At 51.6% G+C, this 23,552-nt stretch overlaps 1 protein-coding gene across 1 annotated transcript in view; it reads left to right on the plus strand.

Annotated features, from left to right (window-relative positions):
- LOC140372709 (1-phosphatidylinositol 4,5-bisphosphate phosphodiesterase delta-4-like) overlaps positions 1–23,238 on the plus strand; it is a 70,224-nt gene extending 46,986 nt beyond the window's left edge. The window contains exons 7-13 of the mRNA XM_072459813.1: positions 3,759–3,917; positions 4,231–4,381; positions 5,302–5,418; positions 6,043–6,221; positions 6,430–6,562; positions 7,285–7,434; positions 23,106–23,238. Of these exons, the coding sequence (XP_072315914.1) occupies positions 3,759–3,917; positions 4,231–4,381; positions 5,302–5,418; positions 6,043–6,221; positions 6,430–6,562; positions 7,285–7,434; positions 23,106–23,212 (996 nt within the window). The 3' untranslated portion in view covers positions 23,213–23,238. The remainder of the gene's footprint in view (positions 1–3,758; positions 3,918–4,230; positions 4,382–5,301; positions 5,419–6,042; positions 6,222–6,429; positions 6,563–7,284; positions 7,435–23,105) is intronic.
- Positions 23,239–23,552: the final 314 nt, after the last annotated feature.

The following is a 23,552-nucleotide window of genomic DNA, read 5'->3' on the forward strand; positions in this document are numbered from 1 at the left end:
TCTGTAACCGCTTTCTGCAACCGCTTTCTGCAACCGCTTTCTCCGACCGCTTTCTCCAACCGCTTTCTGCAACCGCTTTCTGCAACCGCTTTTTCCGACTGCTTTCTCCGACCGTTTTCTCCGACCGCTTTCTCCGACCACTTTCTCCAACTGCTTTCTCCAACTGCTTACTGCGACCGCTTTCCCGCTTTCTCGGACGCTTTCTCCAACCGCTCTCTTCGACCGCTCTCTACGACCGCTTTCTACGACCGCTCTCTACGACCGCTTTCTACGACCGCTCTCTACGACCGCTCTCTACGACCGCTCTCTACGACCGCTTTCTCGAACCGCTTTCCCGAACCGCTTTCCCGCTCTCTCCGACCGCTCCGTGAGCTCTTGTTTTGGCCCTGCTGCATTCGCTGTCAAATGTAACATGAATATTTACACATTTTCAGTTGTTGAACACAGTTGGTTTACCTGACGAAGGCCTAGACGCTGAAACGTTGCCTCTTCACCATTAAACTTTTATTTTGCAAGTTTGACAGGTGCGGGATTTCTTTCCCCAGTACAGTTGTTGAACACAAACATTAGTACGTTTTTCCTTCATTTACCCAAAAATAATGCTGGAGCTTAAATGTGCTGCTGGTGGAGGCTCTGCCACCGTCATGAGATGTGTTGGTTACAGGTCAGATCTGTGGAGAGGTGAGCTTATTATTGCTTTCACTTTTAATTCACTGTCTTTTTTGTTTTTGCGCGTTCGATAAAGCTTTTTACTTTTTTAAATCTTTTTTATTTTATTAAAAAAAAAAAAAAAGGGTCCTTAACCTCCAGGTCACGTGAGCAACAAAAACACAAGATGAACATGTTTAATGTCCCACTGTGGAACACTAAATCAAGTTTTTTTTAGTTCAATTAAAAAAAAATGTGACGACTTGAGAAGAAAAAAGCGGTCGTGCTCAGCCTTTCCTCAGAAAAGTAAATCTGAACATAAATACTTTTTTATCTTGCCGTTTATGTCAAATTGATCATTCGGACGGTTTGATTGAAGCAGGAAAACAAGAAGAAGAGAAGATGTGGGATTCTTCAATAATCACAAATAATCACAAATAATCGTTAAATCGTGACGTTTATTCCCACAGTAATCGTTATAAGCAGGTAAAGAACATGGATTACCGTATTTTACAGACTATAAGTCACACCTTTTTTCATAGTTTGGCCGGGGTGCGACTTATATTCCAGAGCGACTTGTATGAGATATTATTTGTTATTTTCACACTGACGACCACAAGAGGGCGCTCTAGGCTCTAAGCGACGCAGAAGAAGAATCTGCACTTCCTCTTCCTCTGGAGTTTGTGGAGTTGTTTAGAAGTGACCCAGAGGAAGAAGAATTCAGTGGATTTAGTGATTTGGGGTAAAACTGATGCTTTGCTAAACTTGTTAGCATGTTAGCATGTTAGCATGTTCTTTATGCTATAGTTATCTGAAGAACTGTTAATATGTTACGTTAACATACCAGACACTTACCACAGTTCTGTCTGTGCCTCATGTAGCTGAAGGTGTTAGCGTTAGCATACCTCATGTAGCTGAAGGTGTTAGCGTTAGCATACGTACACCGCGTCATGTAGCTGAAGGTGTTAGCGTTAGCATACGTACACCGCGTCATGTAGCTGAAGGTGTTAGCGTTAGCACACGTACACCGCGTCATGTAGCTGAAGGTGTTAGCGTTAGCATATGTACACCTATTCACCATGTTCTCTAATCTCTTATTATTTTAAACTGCATTTCAAGATGAAATGTCTGTTCTTGGATTTTATCAAATACATTTCCCCAAAAATGCGACTTATACTCCAGTGCGACTCTATTATGCATTTTTTGGCTGATGCGACTTATAGACAGGTAAATACGGTATATTAAAGTTCTTCTCCATCCAGACGCCGCTCTTTCCCGGCTCAAACCGAACACGCCCACGGCACAGTTCGATGGGCTTGACCGTGGCGTTTAGCGCTAATAGCCGCATTAGCATTGATTCCCGGAAAGTGCTGTGTCGTGGAAAAGCTTCGGAGGCTGAACTCGTCCCGCCGCGCGCAGATCAAGAGCGTAAAAACACACGGTGGAGGAGAAGCTTCTGGAAGTCTGGGAGCTCGTCCAGGTCCATTACGTTCCGGAGCTTTCCTCGTTTGAATACATTTCCCGCTTTACGCTGGATCGATGTGAGAGTGGCTTCTTTACGCCGTGCATTATTCAGGCCGAGGAGCTGCTTTTTGTACGGCTCGAATTGGTGGCAACACTTTATAATAACGGCACGTTTTTTAGCATTAATAAAGCTTGAACAAATGTTTTATCAGCCCTTTATGAACCGCCACTTAAGAATTTGTTTGTCATTGTTTTATTTTACATTTGTGTTGCTCTAGTGTCATTTTCAGGACGTTTTTCTTTTTTTTTTACACTTGTACAACACACACACGTCAACTCCAATTTAATACAAATAAGTTTATTTTTGTTTTTTACAAATAACAAAAATACCCAATAAATCACAAATTGTTAAACTATCAATTATTTTTTTTGTTTTTTTTAAACATTATTTTTAAGTCCAGCTCACATTCTTACTCCCCTTTATTATATTTATCATATTATCACATGATCACATTCTCACTTGTGCTGAGACGTGTTAAAGGGGACGTATTATCACATGATCACATTCTCACTCGTGCTGAGACGTGTTAAAGGGGACGTATTATCACATGATCACATTCTCACTCGTGCTGAGACGTGTTAAAGGGGACGTATTATCACATGATCACATTCTCACTCGTGCTGAGACGTGTTAAAGGGGACGTATTATCACATGATCACATTCTCACTCGTGCTGAGACGTGTTAAAGGGGACGTATTATCACATGATCACATTCTCACTCGTGCTGAGACGTGTTAAAGGGGACGTATTATCACATGATCACATTCTCACTCGTGCTGAGACGTGTTAAAGGGGACGTATTATCACATGATCACATTCTCACTCGTGCTGAGACGTGTTAAAGGGGACGTATTATCACATGATCACATTCTCACTTGTGCTGAGACGTGTTAAAGGGGACGTATTATCACATGATCACATTCTCACTCGTGCTGAGACGTGTTAAAGGGGACGTATTATCACATGATCACATTCTCACTCGTGCTGAGACGTGTTAAAGGGGACGTATTATCACATGATCACATTCTCACTCGTGCTGAGACGTGTTAAAGGGGACGTATTATCACATGATCACATTCTCACTCGTGCTGAGACGTGTTAAAGGGGACGTATTATCACATGATCACATTCTCACTCGTGCTGAGACGTGTTAAAGGGGACGTATTATCACATGATCACATTCTCACTCGTGCTGAGACGTGTTAAAGGGGACGTATTATCACATGATCACATTCTCACTCGTGCTGAGACGTGTTAAAGGGGACGTATTATCACATGATCACATTCTCACTCGTGCTGAGACGTATTAAAGGGGACGTATTATCACATGATCACATTCTCACTCGTGCTGAGACGTGTTAAAGGGGACGTATTATCACATGATCACATTCTCACTCGTGCTGAGACGTGTTAAAGGGGACGTATTATCACATGATCACATTCTCACTCGTGCTGAGACGTGTTAAAGGGGACGTATTATCACATGATCACATTCTCACTCGTGCTGAGACGTGTTAAAGGGGACGTATTATCACATGATCACATTCTCACTCGTGATGTGTCGTGTGTCGTGTCGTGTTTAAAGGCTCTGAAAGGGAAGATTCTGCTGAAGGCGAAGAAGCTGAGCGGTCAAGAGCCGAGAGCGGACGAAACGCTGACCGACGACGTGAGCGACGACGAAGAGAGAGAAGAGATGGAGAGAGAGTCTGTGGAAGATCTGACCAAAGACACGCCCGATAAACAGGTAGAGAGAGAGAGAGAAAGAGAGAGAAGAGAGAGATGGAGAGAGAGAGAGAAGAGAAAGAGAGAGAAAGCGAGAGAGATGGAGAGAGAGAGAGAGATGGAGAAAGAGAGAGAAGAGAGAGATGGAGAGAGAGAGAGATGGAGAGAGAGAGAAGAGAAAGAGAGAGATGGAAAAAGAGTGAGAAGAGAGAGATGGAGAGAGAAGAGAGAGACTCACGTCCTCACCCATGTCGCGCACTGTAATGCCGTGCCCTCAGCCACGCCCTCAGCCACGCCCTCAGCCACGCCCTCACCCGCACGTTTCTCGCCCTCAGAAGTCCAAGCTGTCGCAGGAGCTGTCCGACCTGGTGGTTTACTGCAGGAGCGTTCACTTCCGCAGTTTCGAACGCGCTCGACTCCAGGGAAAGTGCCACGAGATGTCGTCCTTCTCTGAGTCCAAGGCCAAGAAACTCGCCAAAGAATCAGGTCAACTTTGTTCCATTGTTTGTGTGAAGATCATAAACATATAAGCTCTCATCAGGAGGGCTTTTATTCATTATGCATTCATTATTTATTCATTATTTATTCATTATTTATTCATTATTTATTGATTCACCTTCATTTAACCACGTGATCTTGGGCATAAAGTTGTTTCATCATCGGCTAAACCAATTTGGACATTGGTGTTGTAGACGTTTTTGGACTGAGAGTGGAAGTAAAATGCCATCGTCAAATTTAAATAAGTCCAAAATTATGACAATTGGAAAAATACACAAACAAATGATACGTCTGTTCAAATACAGACGCCGCTTTGATGTTTTTTAATGTGTTTTTCCCGTCACACTAAACATCTGACTTGTTTGAGAAGGAACAACAACTTCTGCGTGTGATATTTCTGATGTGTTCTTTCGGTCTCTCGTTTCGGTCTCTCGTTTCAGTCCGGTCTGGTAGACGTACTCGTGGTTCATGGGTCTGGTAGACGTACTCGTGGTTCATGGGTCTGGTAGACGTACTCGTGGTTCATGGGTCTGGTAGACGTACTCGTGGTTCATGGGTCTGATAGACGTACTCGTGGTTCATGGGTCTGGTAGACGTACTCGTGGTTCATGGGTCTGGTAGACGTACTCGTGGTTCATGGGTCTGGTAGACGTACTCGTGGTTCATGGGTCTGATAGACGTACTCGTGGTTCATGGGTCTGGTAGACGTACTCGTGGTTCATGGGTCTGGTAGACGTACTCGTGGTTCATGGGTCTGGTAGACGTACTCATGGTTCATGGGTCTGGTAGACGTACTCGTGGTTCATGGGTCTGGTAGACGTACTCGTGGTTCATGGGTCTGGTAGACGTACTCATGGTTCATGGGTTGCGTTCAAACAAAGCCCTTGCCGGGTTCTTTCCCTCCGCAGGTTCCGAGATGATCCGCTACAACGTGAAGCATTTGACCCGGGTTTATCCCAGCGGACTCAGGACCGACTCGTCCAACTACAACCCTCAGGACATGTGGAGCGCCGGCTGCCAGATCGGTAAAACCACCTTTTGTGTCGCGTCTTATTCATCGCTTCGTTCAGTCTTGGTTTAAGTCTTACTGTTGTTTTTAATCGGCAAAAATAAGACACAAACGGGGACAAAATATTTCAGTGGACAAAATTAACAACCTCCCTCTCTTTTTCTCCCTCATTATCTCCTTTCATCTCCTCCCTCTTACCTCTCCTTCCTCCCACTCCTGTATCTCCCCTCTCGCGTTCTTCTCCTCTTCCCTTTCCTCCCTCTTTCTTTTCTCTCCTCTTTCCCATCTCTTTCCTCTCTTCCCTTGCCCTTCTTTCCTTCCTCTCTCCCCCTGCCCTTTCTCCTCTCTCTTTCTTTTCTCTCCTTTTCCCCATCTCTTTCATCTCTCCCTCCCCCCTCTCTACCCCCCTCTCCCTCCCTCTTCCCCCCTCTCCCTCTCTCTCCCCCTCCCTCTCTCCCCCTCCTCCGCCTTTACCCCCTCTCTCCCCCCTCTCCCCCCCTCTCCCTCCCTCTTCCCCCCTCTCCCTCTCTCTCCCCCTCCCTCTCTCCCCCTCCTCCGCCTTTACCCTCTCTCTCCCCCCTCTCTCCCTTCTCTCCCTCCCTCCCTCCTTCCCTCTCTTCCTCCCCCCCTCCCCCTTCAGTGGCATTGAACTTCCAGACTCCTGGGCTGGAGATGGACCTGAACGACGCTCTGTTTCGACAGAACGGCGGCTGTGGTTTCGTGCTGAAGCCGGACTTCATGAGAAAGTCCGACTCAGAGTTCAGTCCGGACCGACCGGAGTCCAGACCGGGACCCGGGCCGCTCCGGCTCTCCGTTCAGGTCAGAGGCGGGGCTTCATTATCAAAACACGATCTTAATCGCTTAGAGCCTAGAGTGCCCTCTTGTGGTTGCTAGTGTGAAAATAACGAACAGAAATGATATAATAATGTGTTAAAAATATCACATATAAGTCACACCCCGGCCAAACTATGAAAAAAGTCCGGAAAAATATACTGTGCCGCCGCAGTTCACACTTCTACCACTGCAGGTGATCAGCGGGCAGCAGTTCCCGAAGGTGAACCAGAAGCAGGGCTCCATCGTGGACCCTCTGGTGCGCGTCGAGGTCTACGGAGTCCCCAAGGACCAGGGCCGAGAGGAGACCAGCTACATCGTCAACAACGGTCAGATTGTGCGCCAGGAAAAGGGACGATCACTGAACCCATGTCCATCCCTGTTTTCACCGTGTTTTTGTTACGTTTTTACGTTTCATAACGACGTGCGACATCCGCGACGACACGCAAAACGTGACACACACAGAGAAACTGAACATACCACACCGGCACAACACGTCTAAGTGTATAACAAGTTTATAATTGTACTTCCTGGTTGGTCGTGCGCACAAATATGACACAGGCAGAGGTCGTTCCACAGCTGTTACCATAGCAACCAGACTGTAAACAAGAGCCAAACTCCACATAAATGACACAACAGTTCTGATCTGACACAATAATACCATAAAACACTTTTATTTAGTCCAACCATGGTTTAAACTGTCTCTGTGTCGCACACTGATGACATCACAGAGGGATTCAGCTCTACATCCTGTCATTTGAAACTCCTATTTTTTTCACAAACAGCAACTTAACGGAAGTAAAACTATATATTTACCACAGGTTCTACACCACCAAACCAAGTCAGAATGACATGAAAAACATGAAAACCAGCTCGTGTTTTGGAAGCGTTTGGAAGAACATTCTGAAGGTTTCTGCAGCTCGTTCTTCTTCTGCTCCTCAAGCCCGTCACAAAGCGTTCCCCGTCTCAAACTCTCCAAAGATCGTGCGCAGAACGTTCTCCTCTTGAAGGTGAAAGTCCTCTGCTGACCCTCCATGCGTTCCTCTTGCAGGTTTCAACCCCGTCTGGAACGAGACCCTAAACTTTGTGGTTCACGCGCCGGAGCTGGCCCTCGTCCGCTTCGTGGTGGAGGACTACGACAAAGCCTCGCGGAACGACTTCATCGGACAGTTCGCCCTGCCCTTCGCCAGCCTGCAGCCAGGTACGACCGGCGGGACGTCCATCTCGGGTTCAGTCAGGAGCGCGTTTGACTCCTCACGCTGAAGATTTCACAATAAAACTAGGCTCAGAATCAGTAACAGAAGCCACATTTTCAAGCTTTAGATTGTGTTGGCGCGCTCGTTTATGAATGAATCAAATGTCTAATCCCTGCCATGTACAATTCTAATACAGATCAACAGAGCGCTTACCATATGACCCTATCCGATGTGTCGGCCTCTGGTTTCGGTCTCTCGCTTCGGTCTTTCTCTTCGGTCTCTCGCTTCGGTCTTTCTCTTCGATCTCTCGCTTCGGTCTCTCGCTTCGGTCTCTCGGTCTCTCGCTTCGGTCTCTCGCTTCTGTCTTTCTCTTCGGTCTCTCGCTTCGGTCTCTCGCTTCGGTCTCTCGATTCGGTCTCTCGCTTCAGTCTCTCGGTCTCTCGTTTCGGTCTCTCGCTTCTGTCTCTCGATTCGGTCTCTCCCTTCAGTCTGTTCACTTCGGTCTCTCGCTTCGGTCTTTCTCTTTGGTCTCTCGCTTCGGTCTCTCGCTTCGGTCTCTCGCTTCGGTCTCTCGGTCTCTCGCTTCGGTCTCTCGGTCTCTCGCTTCGGTCTCTCGCTTCGGTCTCTCGGTCTCTCGCTTCGGTCTCTCTGTCTCTCGCTTCGGTCTCTCGCTTCGGTCTTTTCACTTCGGTCTCTCGCTTCAGTCTTTTCACTTCGGTCTCTCGCTTCGGTCTCTTGCTTCGGTCTCTCGGTCTCTCGCTTCGGTCCCTCGCTTCGGTCCCTCGCTTCGGTCTCTCGCTTCGGTCTCTCCCTTCAGTCTTTTCACTTCAGCCTCTCGCTTCGGTCTTTTCACTTCGGTCTCTCGCTTCAGTCTCTCGCTTCAGTCTTTTCACTTTGGTCTCTTGCTTCAGTCTCTCGCTTCAGTCTTTTCACTTCGGTCTCTCGCTTCGGTCTCTCGCTTCAGTCTCTCGCTTCGGTCTCTCGCTTCGGTCTCTCGCTTCAGTCTCTCGGTCTCTCGCTTCAGTCTCTCGGTCTCTCGCTTCGGTCCCTTGCTTCGGTCCCTCGCTTCGGTCTCTTGCTTCGGTCTCTCGCTTCAGTCTTTTCACTTGGGTCTCTCGCTTCAGTCTCTCGCTTCAGTCTTTTCACTTCGGTCTCTCGCTTCGGTCTCTCGCTTCAGTCTCTCGCTTCGGTCTCTCGCTTCGGTCTCTCGCTTCAGTCTCTCGGTCTCTCGCTTCAGTCTCTCGGTCTCTCGCTTCGGTCCCTCGCTTCGGTCCCTCGCTTCGGTCTCTCGCTTCAGTCTCTCGCTTCAGTCTTTTCACTTCGGTCTCTCGCTTCAGTCTCTCGCTTCAGTCTTTTCACTTCGGTCTCTCGCTTCAGTCTCTCGCTTCAGTCTTTTCACTTCGGTCTCTCGCTTCGGTCTCTCGCTTCGGTCTCTCGCTTCAGTCTCTCGCTTCGGTCTCTCGCTTCGGTCTCTCGCTTCAGTCTCTCGGTCTCTCGCTTCAGTCTCTCGGTCTCTCGCTTCGGTCTCTCGCTTCGGTCTCTCCCTTCAGTCTTTTCACTTCAGCCTCTCGCTTCGGTCTTTTCACTTCGGTCTCTCGCTTCAGTCTCTCGCTTCAGTCTTTTCACTTCGGTCTCTCGCTTCGGTCCCTCGCTTCGGTCACTCGCTTCGGTCCCTCGCTTCGGTCCCTCGCTTCGGTCCCTCGCTTCGGTCTCTCCCTTCAGTCTTTTCACTTCAGCCTCTCGCTTCGGTCTTTTCACTTCGGTCTCTCGCTTCAGTCTCTCGCTCCAGTCTTTTCACTTCGGTCTCTCGCTTCAGTCTCTCGCTTCAGTCTTTTCACTTCGGTCTCTCGCTTCAGTCTCTCGCTTCAGTCTTTTCACTTCGGTCTCTCGCTTCGGTCTCTCGCTTCAGTCTCTCACTTCGGTCTCTCGCTTCGGTCTCTCGCTTCAGTCTCTCGGTCTCTCGCTTCAGTCTCTCGGTCTCTCGCTTCAGTCTCTCGGTCTCTCGCTTCGGTCCCTCGCTTCGGTCCCTCGCTTCGGTCCCTCGCTTCGGTCTCTCGCTTCGGTCTCTCGCTTCGGTCTCTCTCTTCAGTCTTTTCACTTCAGCCTCTCGCTTCGGTCTTTTCACTTCGGTCTCTCGCTTCAGTCTCTCGCTTCAGTCTTTTCACTTCGGTCTCTCGCTTCAGTCTCTCGCTTCAGTCTTTTCACTTCGGTCTCTCGCTTCAGTCTCTCGCTTCAGTCTTTTCACTTCGGTCTCTCGCTTCAGTCTTTTCACTTCGGTCTCTCGCTTCGGTCTCTCGCTTCGGTCTCTCGCTTCAGTCTCTCGCTTCGGTCTCTCACTTCGGTCTCTCGCTTCAGTCTCTCGCTTCAGTCCTTTCACTTCGGTCTCTCGCTTCAGTCTTTTCACTTCGGTCTCTCGCTTCGGTCTCTCGCTTCGGTCTCTCGCTTCAGTCTCTCGCTTCGGTCTTTTCACTTCGGTCTCTCGCTTCAGTCTTTTCACTTCGGTCTCTCGCTTCGGTCTCTCGCTTCGGTCCCTCGCTTCGGTCCCTCGCTTCGGTCTCTCGCTTCAGTCTCTCGCTTCAGTCTTTTCACTTCGGTCTCTCGCTTCAGTCTCTCGCTTCAGTCTTTTCACTTCGGTCTCTCGCTTCAGTCTCTCGCTTCAGTCTTTTCACTTCGGTCTCTCGCTTCGGTCTCTCGCTTCGGTCTCTCGCTTCAGTCTCTCGCTTCGGTCTCTCGCTTCGGTCTCTCGCTTCAGTCTCTCGGTCTCTCGCTTCAGTCTCTCGGTCTCTCGCTTCGGTCCCTCGCTTCGGTCTCTCGCTTCGGTCTCTCCCTTCAGTCTTTTCACTTCAGCCTCTCGCTTCGGTCTTTTCACTTCGGTCTCTCGCTTCAGTCTCTCGCTTCAGTCTTTTCACTTCGGTCTCTCGCTTCGGTCCCTCGCTTCGGTCACTCGCTTCGGTCCCTCGCTTCGGTCCCTCGCTTCGGTCCCTCGCTTCGGTCTCTCCCTTCAGTCTTTTCACTTCAGCCTCTCGCTTCGGTCTTTTCACTTCGGTCTCTCGCTTCAGTCTCTCGCTCCAGTCTTTTCACTTCGGTCTCTCGCTTCAGTCTCTCGCTTCAGTCTTTTCACTTCGGTCTCTCGCTTCAGTCTCTCGCTTCAGTCTTTTCACTTCGGTCTCTCGCTTCGGTCTCTCGCTTCAGTCTCTCACTTCGGTCTTTGGCTTCGGTCTCTCGCTTCAGTCTCTCGGTCTCTCGCTTCAGTCTCTCGGTCTCTCGCTTCAGTCTCTCGGTCTCTCGCTTCGGTCCCTCGCTTCGGTCCCTCGCTTCGGTCCCTCGCTTCGGTCTCTCGCTTCGGTCTCTCGCTTCAGTCTCTCTCTTCAGTCTTTTCACTTCAGCCTCTCGCTTCGGTCTTTTCACTTCGGTCTCTCGCTTCAGTCTCTCGCTTCAGTCTTTTCACTTCGGTCTCTCGCTTCAGTCTCTCGCTTCAGTCTTTTCACTTCGGTCTCTCGCTTCGGTCTCTCGCTTCAGTCTTTTCACTTCGGTCTCTCGCTTCAGTCTTTTCACTTCGGTCTCTCGCTTCGGTCTCTCGCTTCGGTCTCTCGCTTCAGTCTCTCGCTTCGGTCTCTCACTTCGGTCTCTCGCTTCAGTCTCTCGCTTCAGTCTTTTCACTTCGGTCTCTCGCTTCAGTCTTTTCACTTCGGTCTCTCGCTTCGGTCTCTCGCTTCAGTCTCTCGCTTCGGTCTTTTCACTTCGGTCTCTCGCTTCAGTCTTTTCACTTCGGTCTCTCGCTTCGGTCTCTCGCTTCGGTCTCTCGGTCTCTCGCTTCGGTCCCTCGCTTCGGTTCCTCGCTTCGGTCTCTCGCTTCAGTCTCTCACTTCGGTCTCTCGCTTCGGTCTCTCGCTTCAGTCTCTCGGTCTCTCGCTTCAGTCTCTCGGTCTCTCGCTTCAGTCTCTCGGTCTCTCGCTTCAGTCCCTCGCTTCGGTCCCTCGCTTCGGTCCCTCGCTTCGGTCTCTCGCTTCGGTCTCTCGCTTCGGTCTCTCTCTTCAGTCTTTTCACTTCAGCCTCTCGCTTCGGTCTTTTCACTTCGGTCTCTCGCTTCAGTCTCTCGCTTCAGTCTTTTCACTTCGGTCTCTCGCTTCAGTCTCTTGCTTCAGTCTTTTCACTTCGGTCTCTCGCTTCAGTCTCTCGCTTCAGTCTTTTCACTTCGGTCTCTCGCTTCAGTCTTTTCACTTCGGTCTCTCGCTTCGGTCTCTCGCTTCGGTCTCTCGCTTCAGTCTCTCGCTTCGGTCTCTCACTTCGGTCTCTCGCTTCAGTCTCTCGCTTCAGTCTTTTCACTTCGGTCTCTCGCTTCAGTCTTTTCACTTCGGTCTCTCGCTTCGGTCTCTCGCTTCGGTCTCTCGCTTCAGTCTCTCGCTTCGGTCTTTTCACTTCGGTCTCTCGCTTCAGTCTTTTCACTTCGGTCTCTCGCTTCGGTCTCTCGCTTCGGTCCCTCGCTTCGGTCTCTCGCTTCAGTCTCTCGCTTCAGTCTTTTCACTTCGGTCTCTCGCTTCAGTCTCTCGCTTCAGTCTTTTCACTTCGGTCTCTCGCTTCAGTCTCTCGCTTCAGTCTTTTCACTTTGGTCTCTCGCTTCGGTCTCTCGCTTCGGTCTCTCGCTTCAGTCTCTCGCTTCGGTCTCTCGCTTCGGTCTCTCGCTTCAGTCTCTCGGTCTCTCGCTTCAGTCTCTCGGTCTCTCGCTTCGGTCCCTCGCTTCGGTCTCTCGCTTTGGTCTCTCCCTTCAGTCTTTTCACTTCAGCCTCTCGCTTCGGTCTTTTCACTTCGGTCTCTCGCTTCAGTCTCTCGCTTCAGTCTTTTCACTTCGGTCTCTCGCTTCGGTCCCTCGCTTCGGTCACTCACTTCGGTCCCTCGCTTCGGTCCCTCGCTTCGGTCCCTCGCTTCGGTCTCTCCCTTCAGTCTTTTCACTTCAGCCTCTCGCTTCGGTCTTTTCACTTCGGTCTCTCGCTTCAGTCTCTCGCTCCAGTCTTTTCACTTCGGTCTCTCGCTTCAGTCTCTCGCTTCAGTCTTTTCACTTCGGTCTCTCGCTTCAGTCTCTCGCTTCAGTCTTTTCACTTCGGTCTCTCGCTTCGGTCTCTCGCTTCAGTCTCTCACTTCGGTCTCTCGCTTCGGTCTCTCGCTTCAGTCTCTCGGTCTCTCGCTTCAGTCTCTCGGTCTCTCGCTTCGGTCCCTCGCTTCGGTCTCTCGCTTCGGTCTCTCGCTTCGGTCTCTCTCTTCAGTCTTTTCACTTCAGCCTCTCGCTTCGGTCTTTTCACTTCGGTCTCTCGCTTCAGTCTCTCGCTTCAGTCTTTTCACTTCGGTCTCTCGCTTCAGTCTCTCGCTTCAGTCTTTTCACTTCGGTCTCTCGCTTCGGTCTCTCGCTTCAGTCTTTTCACTTCGGTCTCTCGCTTCAGTCTTTTCACTCTGGTCTCTCGCTTCAGTCTTTTCACTTCGGTCTCTCGCTTCGGTCTCTCGCTTCGGTCTCTCGCTTCAGTCTCTCGCTTCGGTCTCTCACTTCGGTCTCTCGCTTCAGTCTCTCGCTTCAGTCCTTTCACTTCGGTCTCTCGCTTCAGTCTTTTCACTTCGGTCTCTCGCTTCGGTCTCTCGCTTCGGTCTCTCGCTTCAGTCTCTCGCTTCGGTCTTTTCACTTCGGTCTCTCGCTTCAGTCTTTTCACTTCGGTCTCTCGCTTCGGTCTCTCGCTTCGGTCCCTCGCTTCGGTCCCTCGCTTCGGTCTCTCGCTTCAGTCTCTCGCTTCAGTCTTTTCACTTCGGTCTCTCGCTTCAGTCTCTCGGTCTCTCGCTTCGGTCCCTCGCTTCGGTCCCTCGCTTCGGTCTCTCGCTTCAGTCTCTCGCTTCAGTCTTTTCACTTCGGTCTCTCGCTTCAGTCTCTCGCTTCAGTCTTTTCACTTCGGTCTCTCGCTTCGGTCTCTCGCTTCGGTCTCTCGCTTCAGTCTCTCGCTTCGGTCTCTCGCTTCGGTCTCTCGCTTCAGTCTCTCGGTCTCTCGCTTCAGTCTCTCGGTCTCTCGCTTCGGTCCCTCGCTTCGGTCTCTCGCTTCGGTCTCTCGCTTCGGTCTCTCCCTTCAGTCTTTTCACTTCAGCCTCTCGCTTCGGTCTTTTCACTTCGGTCTCTCGCTTCAGTCTCTCGCTTCAGTCTTTTCACTTCGGTCTCTCGCTTCGGTCCCTCGCTTCGGTCACTCGCTTCGGTCCCTCGCTTCGGTCCCTCGCTTCGGTCCCTCGCTTCGGTCCCTCGCTTCGGTCTCTCCCTTCAGTCTTTTCACTTCAGCCTCTCGCTTCGGTCTTTTCACTTCGGTCTCTCGCTTCAGTCTCTCGCTCCAGTCTTTTCACTTCGGTCTCTCGCTTCAGTCTCTCGCTTCAGTCTTTTCACTTCGGTCTCTCGCTTCAGTCTCTCGCTTCAGTCTTTTCACTTCGGTCTCTCGCTTCGGTCTCTCGCTTCAGTCTCTCACTTCGGTCTCTCGCTTCGGTCTCTCGCTTCAGTCTCTCGGTCTCTCGCTTCAGTCTCTCGGTCTCTCGCTTCAGTCTCTCGGTCTCTCGCTTCGGTCCCTCGCTTCGGTCCCTCGCTTCGGTCCCTCGCTTCGGTCTCTCGCTTCGGTCTCTCGCTTCGGTCTCTCTCTTCAGTCTTTTCACTTCAGCCTCTCGCTTCGGTCTTTTCACTTCGGTCTCTCGCTTCAGTCTCTCGCTTCAGTCTTTTCACTTCGGTCTCTCGCTTCAGTCTCTCGCTTCAGTCTTTTCACTTCGGTCCCTCGCTTCGGTCCCTCGCTTCGGTCCCTCGCTTCGGTCTCTCGCTTCGGTCTCTCGCTTCAGTCTCTCTCTTCAGTCTTTTCACTTCAGCCTCTCGCTTCGGTCTTTTCACTTCGGTCTCTCGCTTCAGTCTCTCGCTTCAGTCTTTTCACTTCGGTCTCTCGCTTCAGTCTCTCGCTTCAGTCTTTTCACTTCGGTCTCTCGCTTCGGTCTCTCGCTTCAGTCTTTTCACTTCGGTCTCTCGCTTCAGTCTTTTCACTTCGGTCTCTCGCTTCGGTCTCTCGCTTCGGTCTCTCGCTTCAGTCTCTCGCTTCGTTCTCTCACTTCGGTCTCTCGCTTCAGTCTCTCGCTTCAGTCTTTTCACTTCGGTCTCTCGCTTCAGTCTTTTCACTTCGGTCTCTCGCTTCGGTCTCTCGCTTCAGTCTCTCGCTTCGGTCTTTTCACTTCGGTCTCTCGCTTCAGTCTTTTCACTTCGGTCTCTCGCTTCGGTCTCTCGCTTCGGTCTCTCGGTCTCTCGCTTCGGTCCCTCGCTTCGGTTCCTCGCTTCGGTCTCTCGCTTCAGTCTCTCACTTCGGTCTCTCGCTTCGGTCTCTCGCTTCAGTCTCTCGGTCTCTCGCTTCAGTCTCTCGGTCTCTCGCTTCAGTCTCTCGGTCTCTCGCTTCGGTCCCTCGCTTCGGTCCCTCGCTTCGGTCCCTCGCTTCGGTCTCTCGCTTCGGTCTCTCGCTTCGGTCTCTCTCTTCAGTCTTTTCACTTCAGCCTCTCGCTTCGGTCTTTTCACTTCGGTCTCTCGCTTCAGTCTCTCGCTTCAGTCTTTTCACTTCGGTCTCTCGCTTCAGTCTCTTGCTTCAGTCTTTTCACTTCGGTCTCTCGCTTCAGTCTCTCGCTTCAGTCTTTTCACTTCGGTCTCTCGCTTCAGTCTTTTCACTTCGGTCTCTCGCTTCGGTCTCTCGCTTCGGTCTCTCGCTTCAGTCTCTCGCTTCGGTCTCTCACTTTGGTCTCTCGCTTCAGTCTCTCGCTTCAGTCTTTTCACTTCGGTCTCTCGCTTCAGTCTTTTCACTTCGGTCTCTCGCTTCGGTCTCTCGCTTCGGTCTCTCGCTTCAGTCTCTCGCTTCGGTCTTTTCACTTCGGTCTCTCGCTTCAGTCTTTTCATTTCGGTCTCTCGCTTCGGTCTCTCGCTTCGGTCCCTCGCTTCGGTCTCTCGCTTCAGTCTCTCGCTTCAGTCTTTTCACTTCGGTCTCTCGCTTCAGTCTCTCGCTTCAGTCTTTTCACTTCGGTCTCTCGCTTCAGTCTCTCGCTTCAGTCTTTTCACTTCGGTCTCTCGCGTCGGTCTCTCGCTTCGGTCTCTCGCTTCAGTCTCTCGCTTCGGTCTCTCGCTTCGGTCTCTCGCTTCAGTCTCTCGGTCTCTCGCTTCAGTCTCTCGGTCTCTCGCTTCGGTCCCTCGCTTCGGTCTCTCGCTTCGGTCTCTCCCTTCAGTCTTTTCACTTCAGCCTCTCGCTTCGGTCTTTTCACTTCGGTCTCTCGCTTCAGTCTCTCGCTTCAGTCTTTTCACTTCGGTCTCTCGCTTCGGTCCCTCGCTTCGGTCACTCGCTTCGGTCCCTCGCTTCGGTCCCTCGCTTCGGTCCCTCGCTTCGGTCTCTCCCTTCAGTCTTTTCACTTCAGCCTCTCGCTTCGGTCTTTTCACTTCGGTCTCTCGCTTCAGTCTCTCGCTCCAGTCTTTTCACTTCGGTCTCTCGCTTCAGTCTCTCGCTTCAGTCTTTTCACTTCGGTCTCTCGCTTCAGTCTCTCGCTTCAGTCTTTTCACTTCGGTCTCTCGCTTCGGTCTCTCGCTTCAGTCTCTCACTTCGGTCTCTCGCTTCGGTCTCTCGGTCTCTCGCTTCGGTCCCTCGCTTCGGTCTCTCGCTTCGGTCTCTCGCTTCGGTCTCTCTCTTCAGTCTTTTCACTTCAGCCTCTCGCTTCGGTCTTTTCACTTCGGTCTCTCGCTTCAGTCTCTCGCTTCAGTCTTTTCACTTCGGTCTCTCGCTTCAGTCTCTCGCTTCAGTCTTTTCACTTCGGTCTCTCGCTTCGGTCTCTCGCTTCAGTCTTTTCACTTCGGTCTCTCGCTTCAGTCTTTTCACTTCGGTCTCTCGCTTCGGTCTCTCGCTTCGGTCTCTCGCTTCAGTCTCTCGCTTCGGTCTCTCACTTCGGTCTCTCGCTTCAGTCTCTCGCTTCAGTCTTTTCACTTCGGTCTCTCGCTTCAGTCTTTTCACTTCGGTCTCTCGCTTCGGTCTCTCGCTTCAGTCTCTTGCTTCAGTCTTTTCACTTCGGTCTCTCGCTTCAGTCTCTCGCTTCAGTCTTTTCACTTCGGTCTCTCGCTTCAGTCTTTTCACTTCGGTCTCTCGCTTCGGTCTCTCGCTTCGGTCTCTCGCTTCAGTCTCTCGCTTCGGTCTCTCACTTCGGTCTCTCGCTTCAGTCTCTCGCTTCAGTCTTTTCACTTCGGTCTCTCGCTTCAGTCTTTTCACTTCGGTCTCTCGCTTCGGTCTCTCGCTTCGGTCTCTCGCTTCAGTCTCTCGCTTCGGTCTTTTCACTTCGGTCTCTCGCTTCAGTCTTTTCACTTCGGTCTCTCGCTTCGGTCTCTCGCTTCGGTCCCTCGCTTCGGTCTCTCGCTTCAGTCTCTCGCTTCAGTCTTTTCACTTCGGTCTCTCGCTTCAGTCTCTCGCTTCAGTCTTTTCACTTCGGTCTCTCGCTTCAGTCTCTCGCTTCAGTCTTTTCACTTTGGTCTCTCGCTTCGGTCTCTCGCTTCGGTCTCTCGCTTCAGTCTCTCGCTTCGGTCTCTCGCTTCGGTCTCTCGCTTCAGTCTCTCGGTCTCTCGCTTCAGTCTCTCGGTCTCTCGCTTCGGTCCCTCGCTTCGGTCTCTCGCTTTGGTCTCTCCCTTCAGTCTTTTCACTTCAGCCTCTCGCTTCGGTCTTTTCACTTCGGTCTCTCGCTTCAGTCTCTCGCTTCAGTCTTTTCACTTCGGTCTCTCGCTTCGGTCCCTCGCTTCGGTCACTCACTTCGGTCCCTCGCTTCGGTCCCTCGCTTCGGTCCCTCGCTTCGGTCTCTCCCTTCAGTCTTTTCACTTCAGCCTCTCGCTTCGGTCTTTTCACTTCGGTCTCTCGCTTCAGTCTCTCGCTCCAGTCTTTTCACTTCGGTCTCTCGCTTCAGTCTCTCGCTTCAGTCTTTTCACTTCGGTCTCTCGCTTCAGTCTCTCGCTTCAGTCTTTTCACTTCGGTCTCTCGCTTCGGTCTCTCGCTTCAGTCTCTCACTTCGGTCTCTCGCTTCGGTCTCTCGCTTCGGTCCCTCGCTTCGGTCTCTCGCTTCGGTCTCTCGCTTCGGTCTCTCTCTTCAGTCTTTTCACTTCAGCCTCTCGCTTCGGTCTTTTCACTTCGGTCTCTCGCTTCAGTCTCTCGCTTCAGTCTTTTCACTTCGGTCTCTCGCTTCAGTCTCTCGCTTCAGTCTTTTCACTTCGGTCTCTCGCTTCGGTCTCTCGCTTCAGTCTTTTCACTTCGGTCTCTCGCTTCAGTCTTTTCACTCTGGTCTCTCGCTTCAGTCTTTTCACTTCGGTCTCTCGCTTCGGTCTCTCGCTTCGGTCTCTCGCTTCAGTCTCTCGCTTCGGTCTCTCACTTCGGTCTCTCGCTTCAGTCTCTCACTTCAGTCCTTTCACTTCGGTCTCTCGCTTCAGTCTTTTCACTTCGGTCTCTCGCTTCGGTCTCTCGCTTCGGTCTCTCGCTTCAGTCTCTCGCTTCGGTCTTTTCACTTCGGTCTCTCGCTTCAGTCTTTTCACTTCGGTCTCTCGCTTCGGTCTCTCGCTTCGGTCCCTCGCTTCGGTCCCTCGCTTCGGTCTCTCGCTTCAGTCTCTCGCTTCAGTCTTTTCACTTCGGTCTCTCGCTTCAGTCTCTCGCTTCAGTCTTTTCACTTCGGTCTCTCGCTTCAGTCTCTCGCTTCAGTCTTTTCACTTCGGTCTCTCGCTTCGGTCTCTCGCTTCGGTCTCTCGCTTCAGTCTCTCGCTTCGGTCTCTCGCTTCGGTCTCTCGCTTCAGTCTCTCGGTCTCTCGCTTCAGTCTCTCGGTCTCTCGCTTCGGTCCCTCGCTTCGGTCTCTCGCTTCGGTCTCTCGCTTCGGTCTCTCCCTTCAGTCTTTTCACTTCAGCCTCTCGCTTCGGTCTTTTCACTTCGGTCTCTCGCTTCAGTCTCTCGCTTCAGTCTTTTCACTTCGGTCTCTCGCTTCGGTCCCTCGCTTCGGTCACTCGCTTCGGTCCCTCGCTTCGGTCCCTCGCTTCGGTCCCTCGCTTCGGTCCCTCGCTTCGGTCTCTCCCTTCAGTCTTTTCACTTCAGCCTCTCGCTTCAGTCTTTTCACTTCGGTCTCTCGCTTCGGTCTCTCGCTTCGGTCTCTCGCTTCAGTCTCTCGCTTCGGTCTCTCACTTCGGTCTCTCGCTTCAGTCTCTCGCTTCAGTCTTTTCACTTCGGTCTCTCGCTTCAGTCTTTTCACTTCGGTCTCTCGCTTCGGTCTCTCGCTTCAGTCTCTCGCTTCGGTCTTTTCACTTCGGTCTCTCGCTTCAGTCTTTTCACTTCGGTCTCTCGCTTCGGTCTCTCGCTTCGGTCTCTCGGTCTCTCGCTTCGGTCCCTCGCTTCGGTTCCTCGCTTCGGTCTCTCGCTTCAGTCTCTCACTTCGGTCTCTCGCTTCGGTCTCTCGCTTCAGTCTCTCGGTCTCTCGCTTCGGTCTCTCGCTTCGGTCTCTCGGTCTCTCGCTTCGGTCCCTCGCTTCGGTCTCTCGCTTCGGTCTCTCGCTTCAGTCTCTCGCTTCGGTCTCTCACTTCGGTCTCTCGCTTCAGTCTCTCGCTTCAGTCTTTTCACTTCGGTCTCTCGCTTCAGTCTTTTCACTTCGGTCTCTCGCTTCGGTCTCTCGCTTCAGTCTCTCGCTTCGGTCTTTTCACTTCGGTCTCTCGCTTCAGTCTTTTCACTTCAGCCTCTCGCTTCGGTCTTTTCACTTCGGTCTCTCGCTTCAGTCTCTCGCTTCGGTCTTTTCACTTCGGTCTCTCGCTTCAGTCTTTTCACTTCGGTCTCTCGCTTCGGTCTCTCGCTTCGGTCTCTCGGTCTCTCGCTTCGGTCCCTCGCTTCGGTTCCTCGCTTCGGTCTCTCGCTTCAGTCTCTCACTTCGGTCTCTCGCTTCGGTCTCTCGCTTCAGTCTCTCGGTCTCTCGCTTCGGTCTCTCGCTTCGGTCTCTCGGTCTCTCGCTTCGGTCCCTCGCTTCGGTCTCTCGCTTCGGTCTCTCGCTTCAGTCTCTCGCTTCGGTCTCTCACTTCGGTCTCTCGCTTCAGTCTCTCGCTTCAGTCTTTTCACTTCGGTCTCTCGCTTCAGTCTTTTCACTTCGGTCTCTCGCTTCGGTCTCTCGCTTCAGTCTCTCGCTTCGGTCTTTTCACTTCGGTCTCTCGCTTCAGTCTTTTCACTTCAGCCTCTCGCTTCGGTCTTTTCACTTCGGTCTCTCGCTTCAGTCTCTCGCTTCAGTCTTTTCACTTCGGTCTCTCGCTTCAGTCTCTTGCTTCAGTCTTTTCACTTCGGTCTCTCGCTTCAGTCTCTCGCTTCAGTCTTTTCACTTCGGTCTCTCGCTTCAGTCTTTTCACTTCGGTCTCTCGCTTCGGTCTCTCGCTTCGGTCTCTCGCTTCAGTCTCTCGCTTCGGTCTCTCACTTCGGTCTCTCGCTTCAGTCTCTCGCTTCAGTCTTTTCACTTCGGTCTCTCGCTTCAGTCTTTTCACTTCGGTCTCTCGCTTCGGTCTCTCGCTTCGGTCTCTCGCTTCAGTCTCTCGCTTCGGTCTTTTCACTTCGGTCTCTCGCTTCAGTCTTTTCACTTCGGTCTCTCGCTTCGGTCTCTCGCTTCGGTCCCTCGCTTCGGTCTCTCGCTTCAGTCTCTCGCTTCAGTCTTTTCACTTCGGTCTCTCGCTTCAGTCTCTCGCTTCAGTCTTTTCACTTCGGTCTCTCGCTTCAGTCTCTCGCTTCAGTCTTTTCACTTCGGTCTCTCGCGTCGGTCTCTCGCTTCGGTCTCTCGCTTCAGTCTCTCGCTTCGGTCTCTCGCTTCGGTCTCTCGCTTCAGTCTCTCGGTCTCTCGCTTCAGTCTCTCGGTCTCTCGCTTCGGTCCCTCGCTTCGGTCTCTCGCTTCGGTCTCTCCCTTCAGTCTTTTCACTTCAGCCTCTCGCTTCGGTCTTTTCACTTCGGTCTCTCGCTTCAGTCTCTCGCTTCAGTCTTTTCACTTCGGTCTCTCGCTTCGGTCCCTCGCTTCGGTCACTCGCTTCGGTCCCTCGCTTCGGTCCCTCGCTTCGGTCCCTCGCTTCGGTCTCTCCCTTCAGTCTTTTCACTTCAGCCTCTCGCTTCGGTCTTTTCACTTCGGTCTCTCGCTTCAGTCTCTCGCTCCAGTCTTTTCACTTCGGTCTCTCGCTTCAGTCTCTCGCTTCAGTCTTTTCACTTCGGTCTCTCGCTTCAGTCTCTCGCTTCAGTCTTTTCACTTCGGTCTCTCGCTTCGGTCTCTCGCTTCAGTCTCTCACTTCGGTCTCTCGCTTCGGTCTCTCGGTCTCTCGCTTCGGTCCCTCGCTTCGGTCTCTCGCTTCGGTCTCTCGCTTCGGTCTCTCTCTTCAGTCTTTTCACTTCAGCCTCTCGCTTCGGTCTTTTCACTTCGGTCTCTCGCTTCAGTCTCTCGCTTCAGTCTTTTCACTTCGGTCTCTCGCTTCAGTCTCTCGCTTCAGTCTTTTCACTTCGGTCTCTCGCTTCGGTCTCTCGCTTCAGTCTTTTCACTTCGGTCTCTCGCTTCAGTCTTTTCACTTCGGTCTCTCGCTTCGGTCTCTCGCTTCGGTCTCTCGCTTCAGTCTCTCGCTTCGGTCTCTCACTTCGGTCTCTCGCTTCAGTCTCTCGCTTCAGTCTTTTCACTTCGGTCTCTCGCTTCAGTCTTTTCACTTCGGTCTCTCGCTTCGGTCTCTCGCTTCAGTCTCTCGCTTCGGTCTTTTCACTTCGGTCTCTCGCTTCAGTCTTTTCACTTCGGTCTCTCGCTTCGGTCTCTCGCTTCGGTCTCTCGGTCTCTCGCTTCGGTCCCTCGCTTCGGTTCCTCGCTTCGGTCTTTTCACTTCAGCCTCTTGCTTCGGTCTTTTCACTTCGGTCTCTCGCTTCAGTCTCTCGCTTCAGTCTTTTCACTTCGGTCTCTCGCTTCAGTCTTTTCACTTCGGTCTCTCGCTTCGGTCTCTCGCTTCGGTCTCTCGCTTCAGTCTCTCGCTTCGGTCTCTCGCTTCGGTCTCTCGCTTCAGTCTCTCGGTCTCTCGCTTCAGTCTCTCGGTCTCTCGCTTCGGTCCCTCGCTTCGGTCTCTCCCTTCAGTCTCTCGCTTCAGTCTTTTCACTTCGGTCTCTCGCTTCGGTCTCTCGCTTCAGTCTCTCGCTTCGGTCTCTCGCTTCGGTCTCTCGCTTCAGTCTCTCGGTCTCTCGCTTCAGTCTCTCGGTCTCTCGCTTCGGTCCCTCGCTTCGGTCTCTCCCTTCAGTCTCTCGCTTCAGTCTTTTCACTTCGGTCACTCGCTTCGGTCCCTCGCTTCGGTCCCTCGCTTCGGTCCCTCGCTTCGGTCTCTCCCTTCAGTCTTTTCACTTCAGCCTCTCGCTTCGGTCTTTTCACTTCGGTCTCTCGCTTCAGTCTCTCGCTCCAGTCTTTTCACTTCGGTCTCTCGCTTCAGTCTCTCGCTTCAGTCTTTTCACTTCGGTCTCTCGCTTCAGTCTCTCGCTTCAGTCTTTTCACTTCGGTCTCTCGCTTCGGTCTCTCGCTTCAGTCTCTCGCTTCGGTCTCTCGCTTCGGTCTCTCGCTTCAGTCTCTCGGTCTCTCGCTTCAGTCTCTCGGTCTCTCGCTTCGGTCCCTCGCTTCGGTCCCTCGCTTCAGTCTCTCGCTTCGGTCTCTCGCTTCGGTCTCTCGCTTCAGTCTCTCGGTCTCTCGCTTCAGTCTCTCGGTCTCTCGCTTCGGTCCCTCGCTTCGGTCCCTCGCTTCGGTCTTTTCACTTCAGCCTCTCGCTTCGGTCTTTTCACTTCGGTCTCCCGCTTCAGTCTCTCGCTTCAGTCTTTTCACTTCGGTCTCTCGCTTCGGTCTCTCGCTTCGGTCTCTCGCTTCAGTCTCTCGCTTCGGTCTCTCACTTCGGTCTCTCGCTTCAGTCTCTCGCTTCGGTCTCTCGCTTCAGTCTCTCGCTTCAGTCTTTTCACTTCGGTCTCTCGCTTCAGTCTTTTCACTTCGGTCTCTCGCTTCGGTCTCTCGCTTCAGTCTCTCGCTTCGGTCTCTCACTTCGGTCTCTCGCTTCAGTCTCTCGCTTCGGTCTCTCACTTCGGTCTCTCGCTTCGGTCTCTCACTTCGGTCTCTCACTTCGGTCTCTCGCTTCAGTCTCTCGCTTCGGTCTCTCACTTCGGTCTCTCGCTTCGGTCTCTCACTTCAGCCTCTCGCTTCGGTCTTTTCACTTCGGTCTCCCGCTTCAGTCTCTCGCTTCAGTCTTTTCACTTCGGTCTCTCACTTCGGTCTCTCGCTTCGGTCTCTCGCTTCAGTCTCTCGCTTCGGTCTCTCGCTTCAGTCTCTCGCTTCAGTCTCTCGCTTCGGTCTCTCGCTTCAGTCTCTTGCACAAACAAAAGCCACATTTTCAAGCTTTAGATTGTGTTAGATTTGTGTTTAGATTGCGCGCTAGTTTATGAAAGAAAAGGGCAAGAATCAAAAGCAGTTAAAATCAGTCAAATGTTTAATCCCTGCCATGTACAATTCTAATACAGATCGACAGTGCGCTTACCATCTGACCCTATCCAATGTGTCTTACACGGGCGCTCTGGATCGCGCCGCTTGTGCTAATGCTTTTTTTTTCTTTTCCTTTTTTAATGTTGTACTTTTCAGGTTATCGTCACGTCCACCTTCTCTCCAAAGACGGCACTCCGATTCCTCCGGCTTCGGTCTTTGTGAACGTCTCGATTTCGGAGCTCAACAAACAAACGCCGGCGTGAAGCGGCGTTTTTTTTAAAAGACTGAAAAATGAAATTGTTTTTTTGTATTTGCGAGTTCTTCTTAGCCACAAATTGTGCCTGAAGACATGAAGTCGGACGCAGTTGTTGTAGAAAAGGCCGTGTCAAATATCTATATTATTTATCAAATGTGTGAGAAAAGAATGCGCCTTTTTAATGTTTACATGAAATCAAATCCAAGTTGTTGTTTTTTGCCTTAAGATTCAACTAAACCGACACTGACTGGAATATTGTATGTTGTTCTAGAAATATTTGCTTTTTACATTTGAATTTTTAAGGTTTTTATCTGTTTTAACCATTTTTTGTTTCACACGCTTCTTCT

The sequence above is a fragment of the Eucyclogobius newberryi genome, unplaced genomic scaffold (assembly GCF_026437365.1).
Source record: "Eucyclogobius newberryi isolate DKJ021-1_F unplaced genomic scaffold, fEucNew1.0.hap1 SCAF_279, whole genome shotgun sequence".
Classification (NCBI taxonomy): Eukaryota; Metazoa; Chordata; class Actinopteri; order Gobiiformes; family Gobiidae; genus Eucyclogobius; species Eucyclogobius newberryi.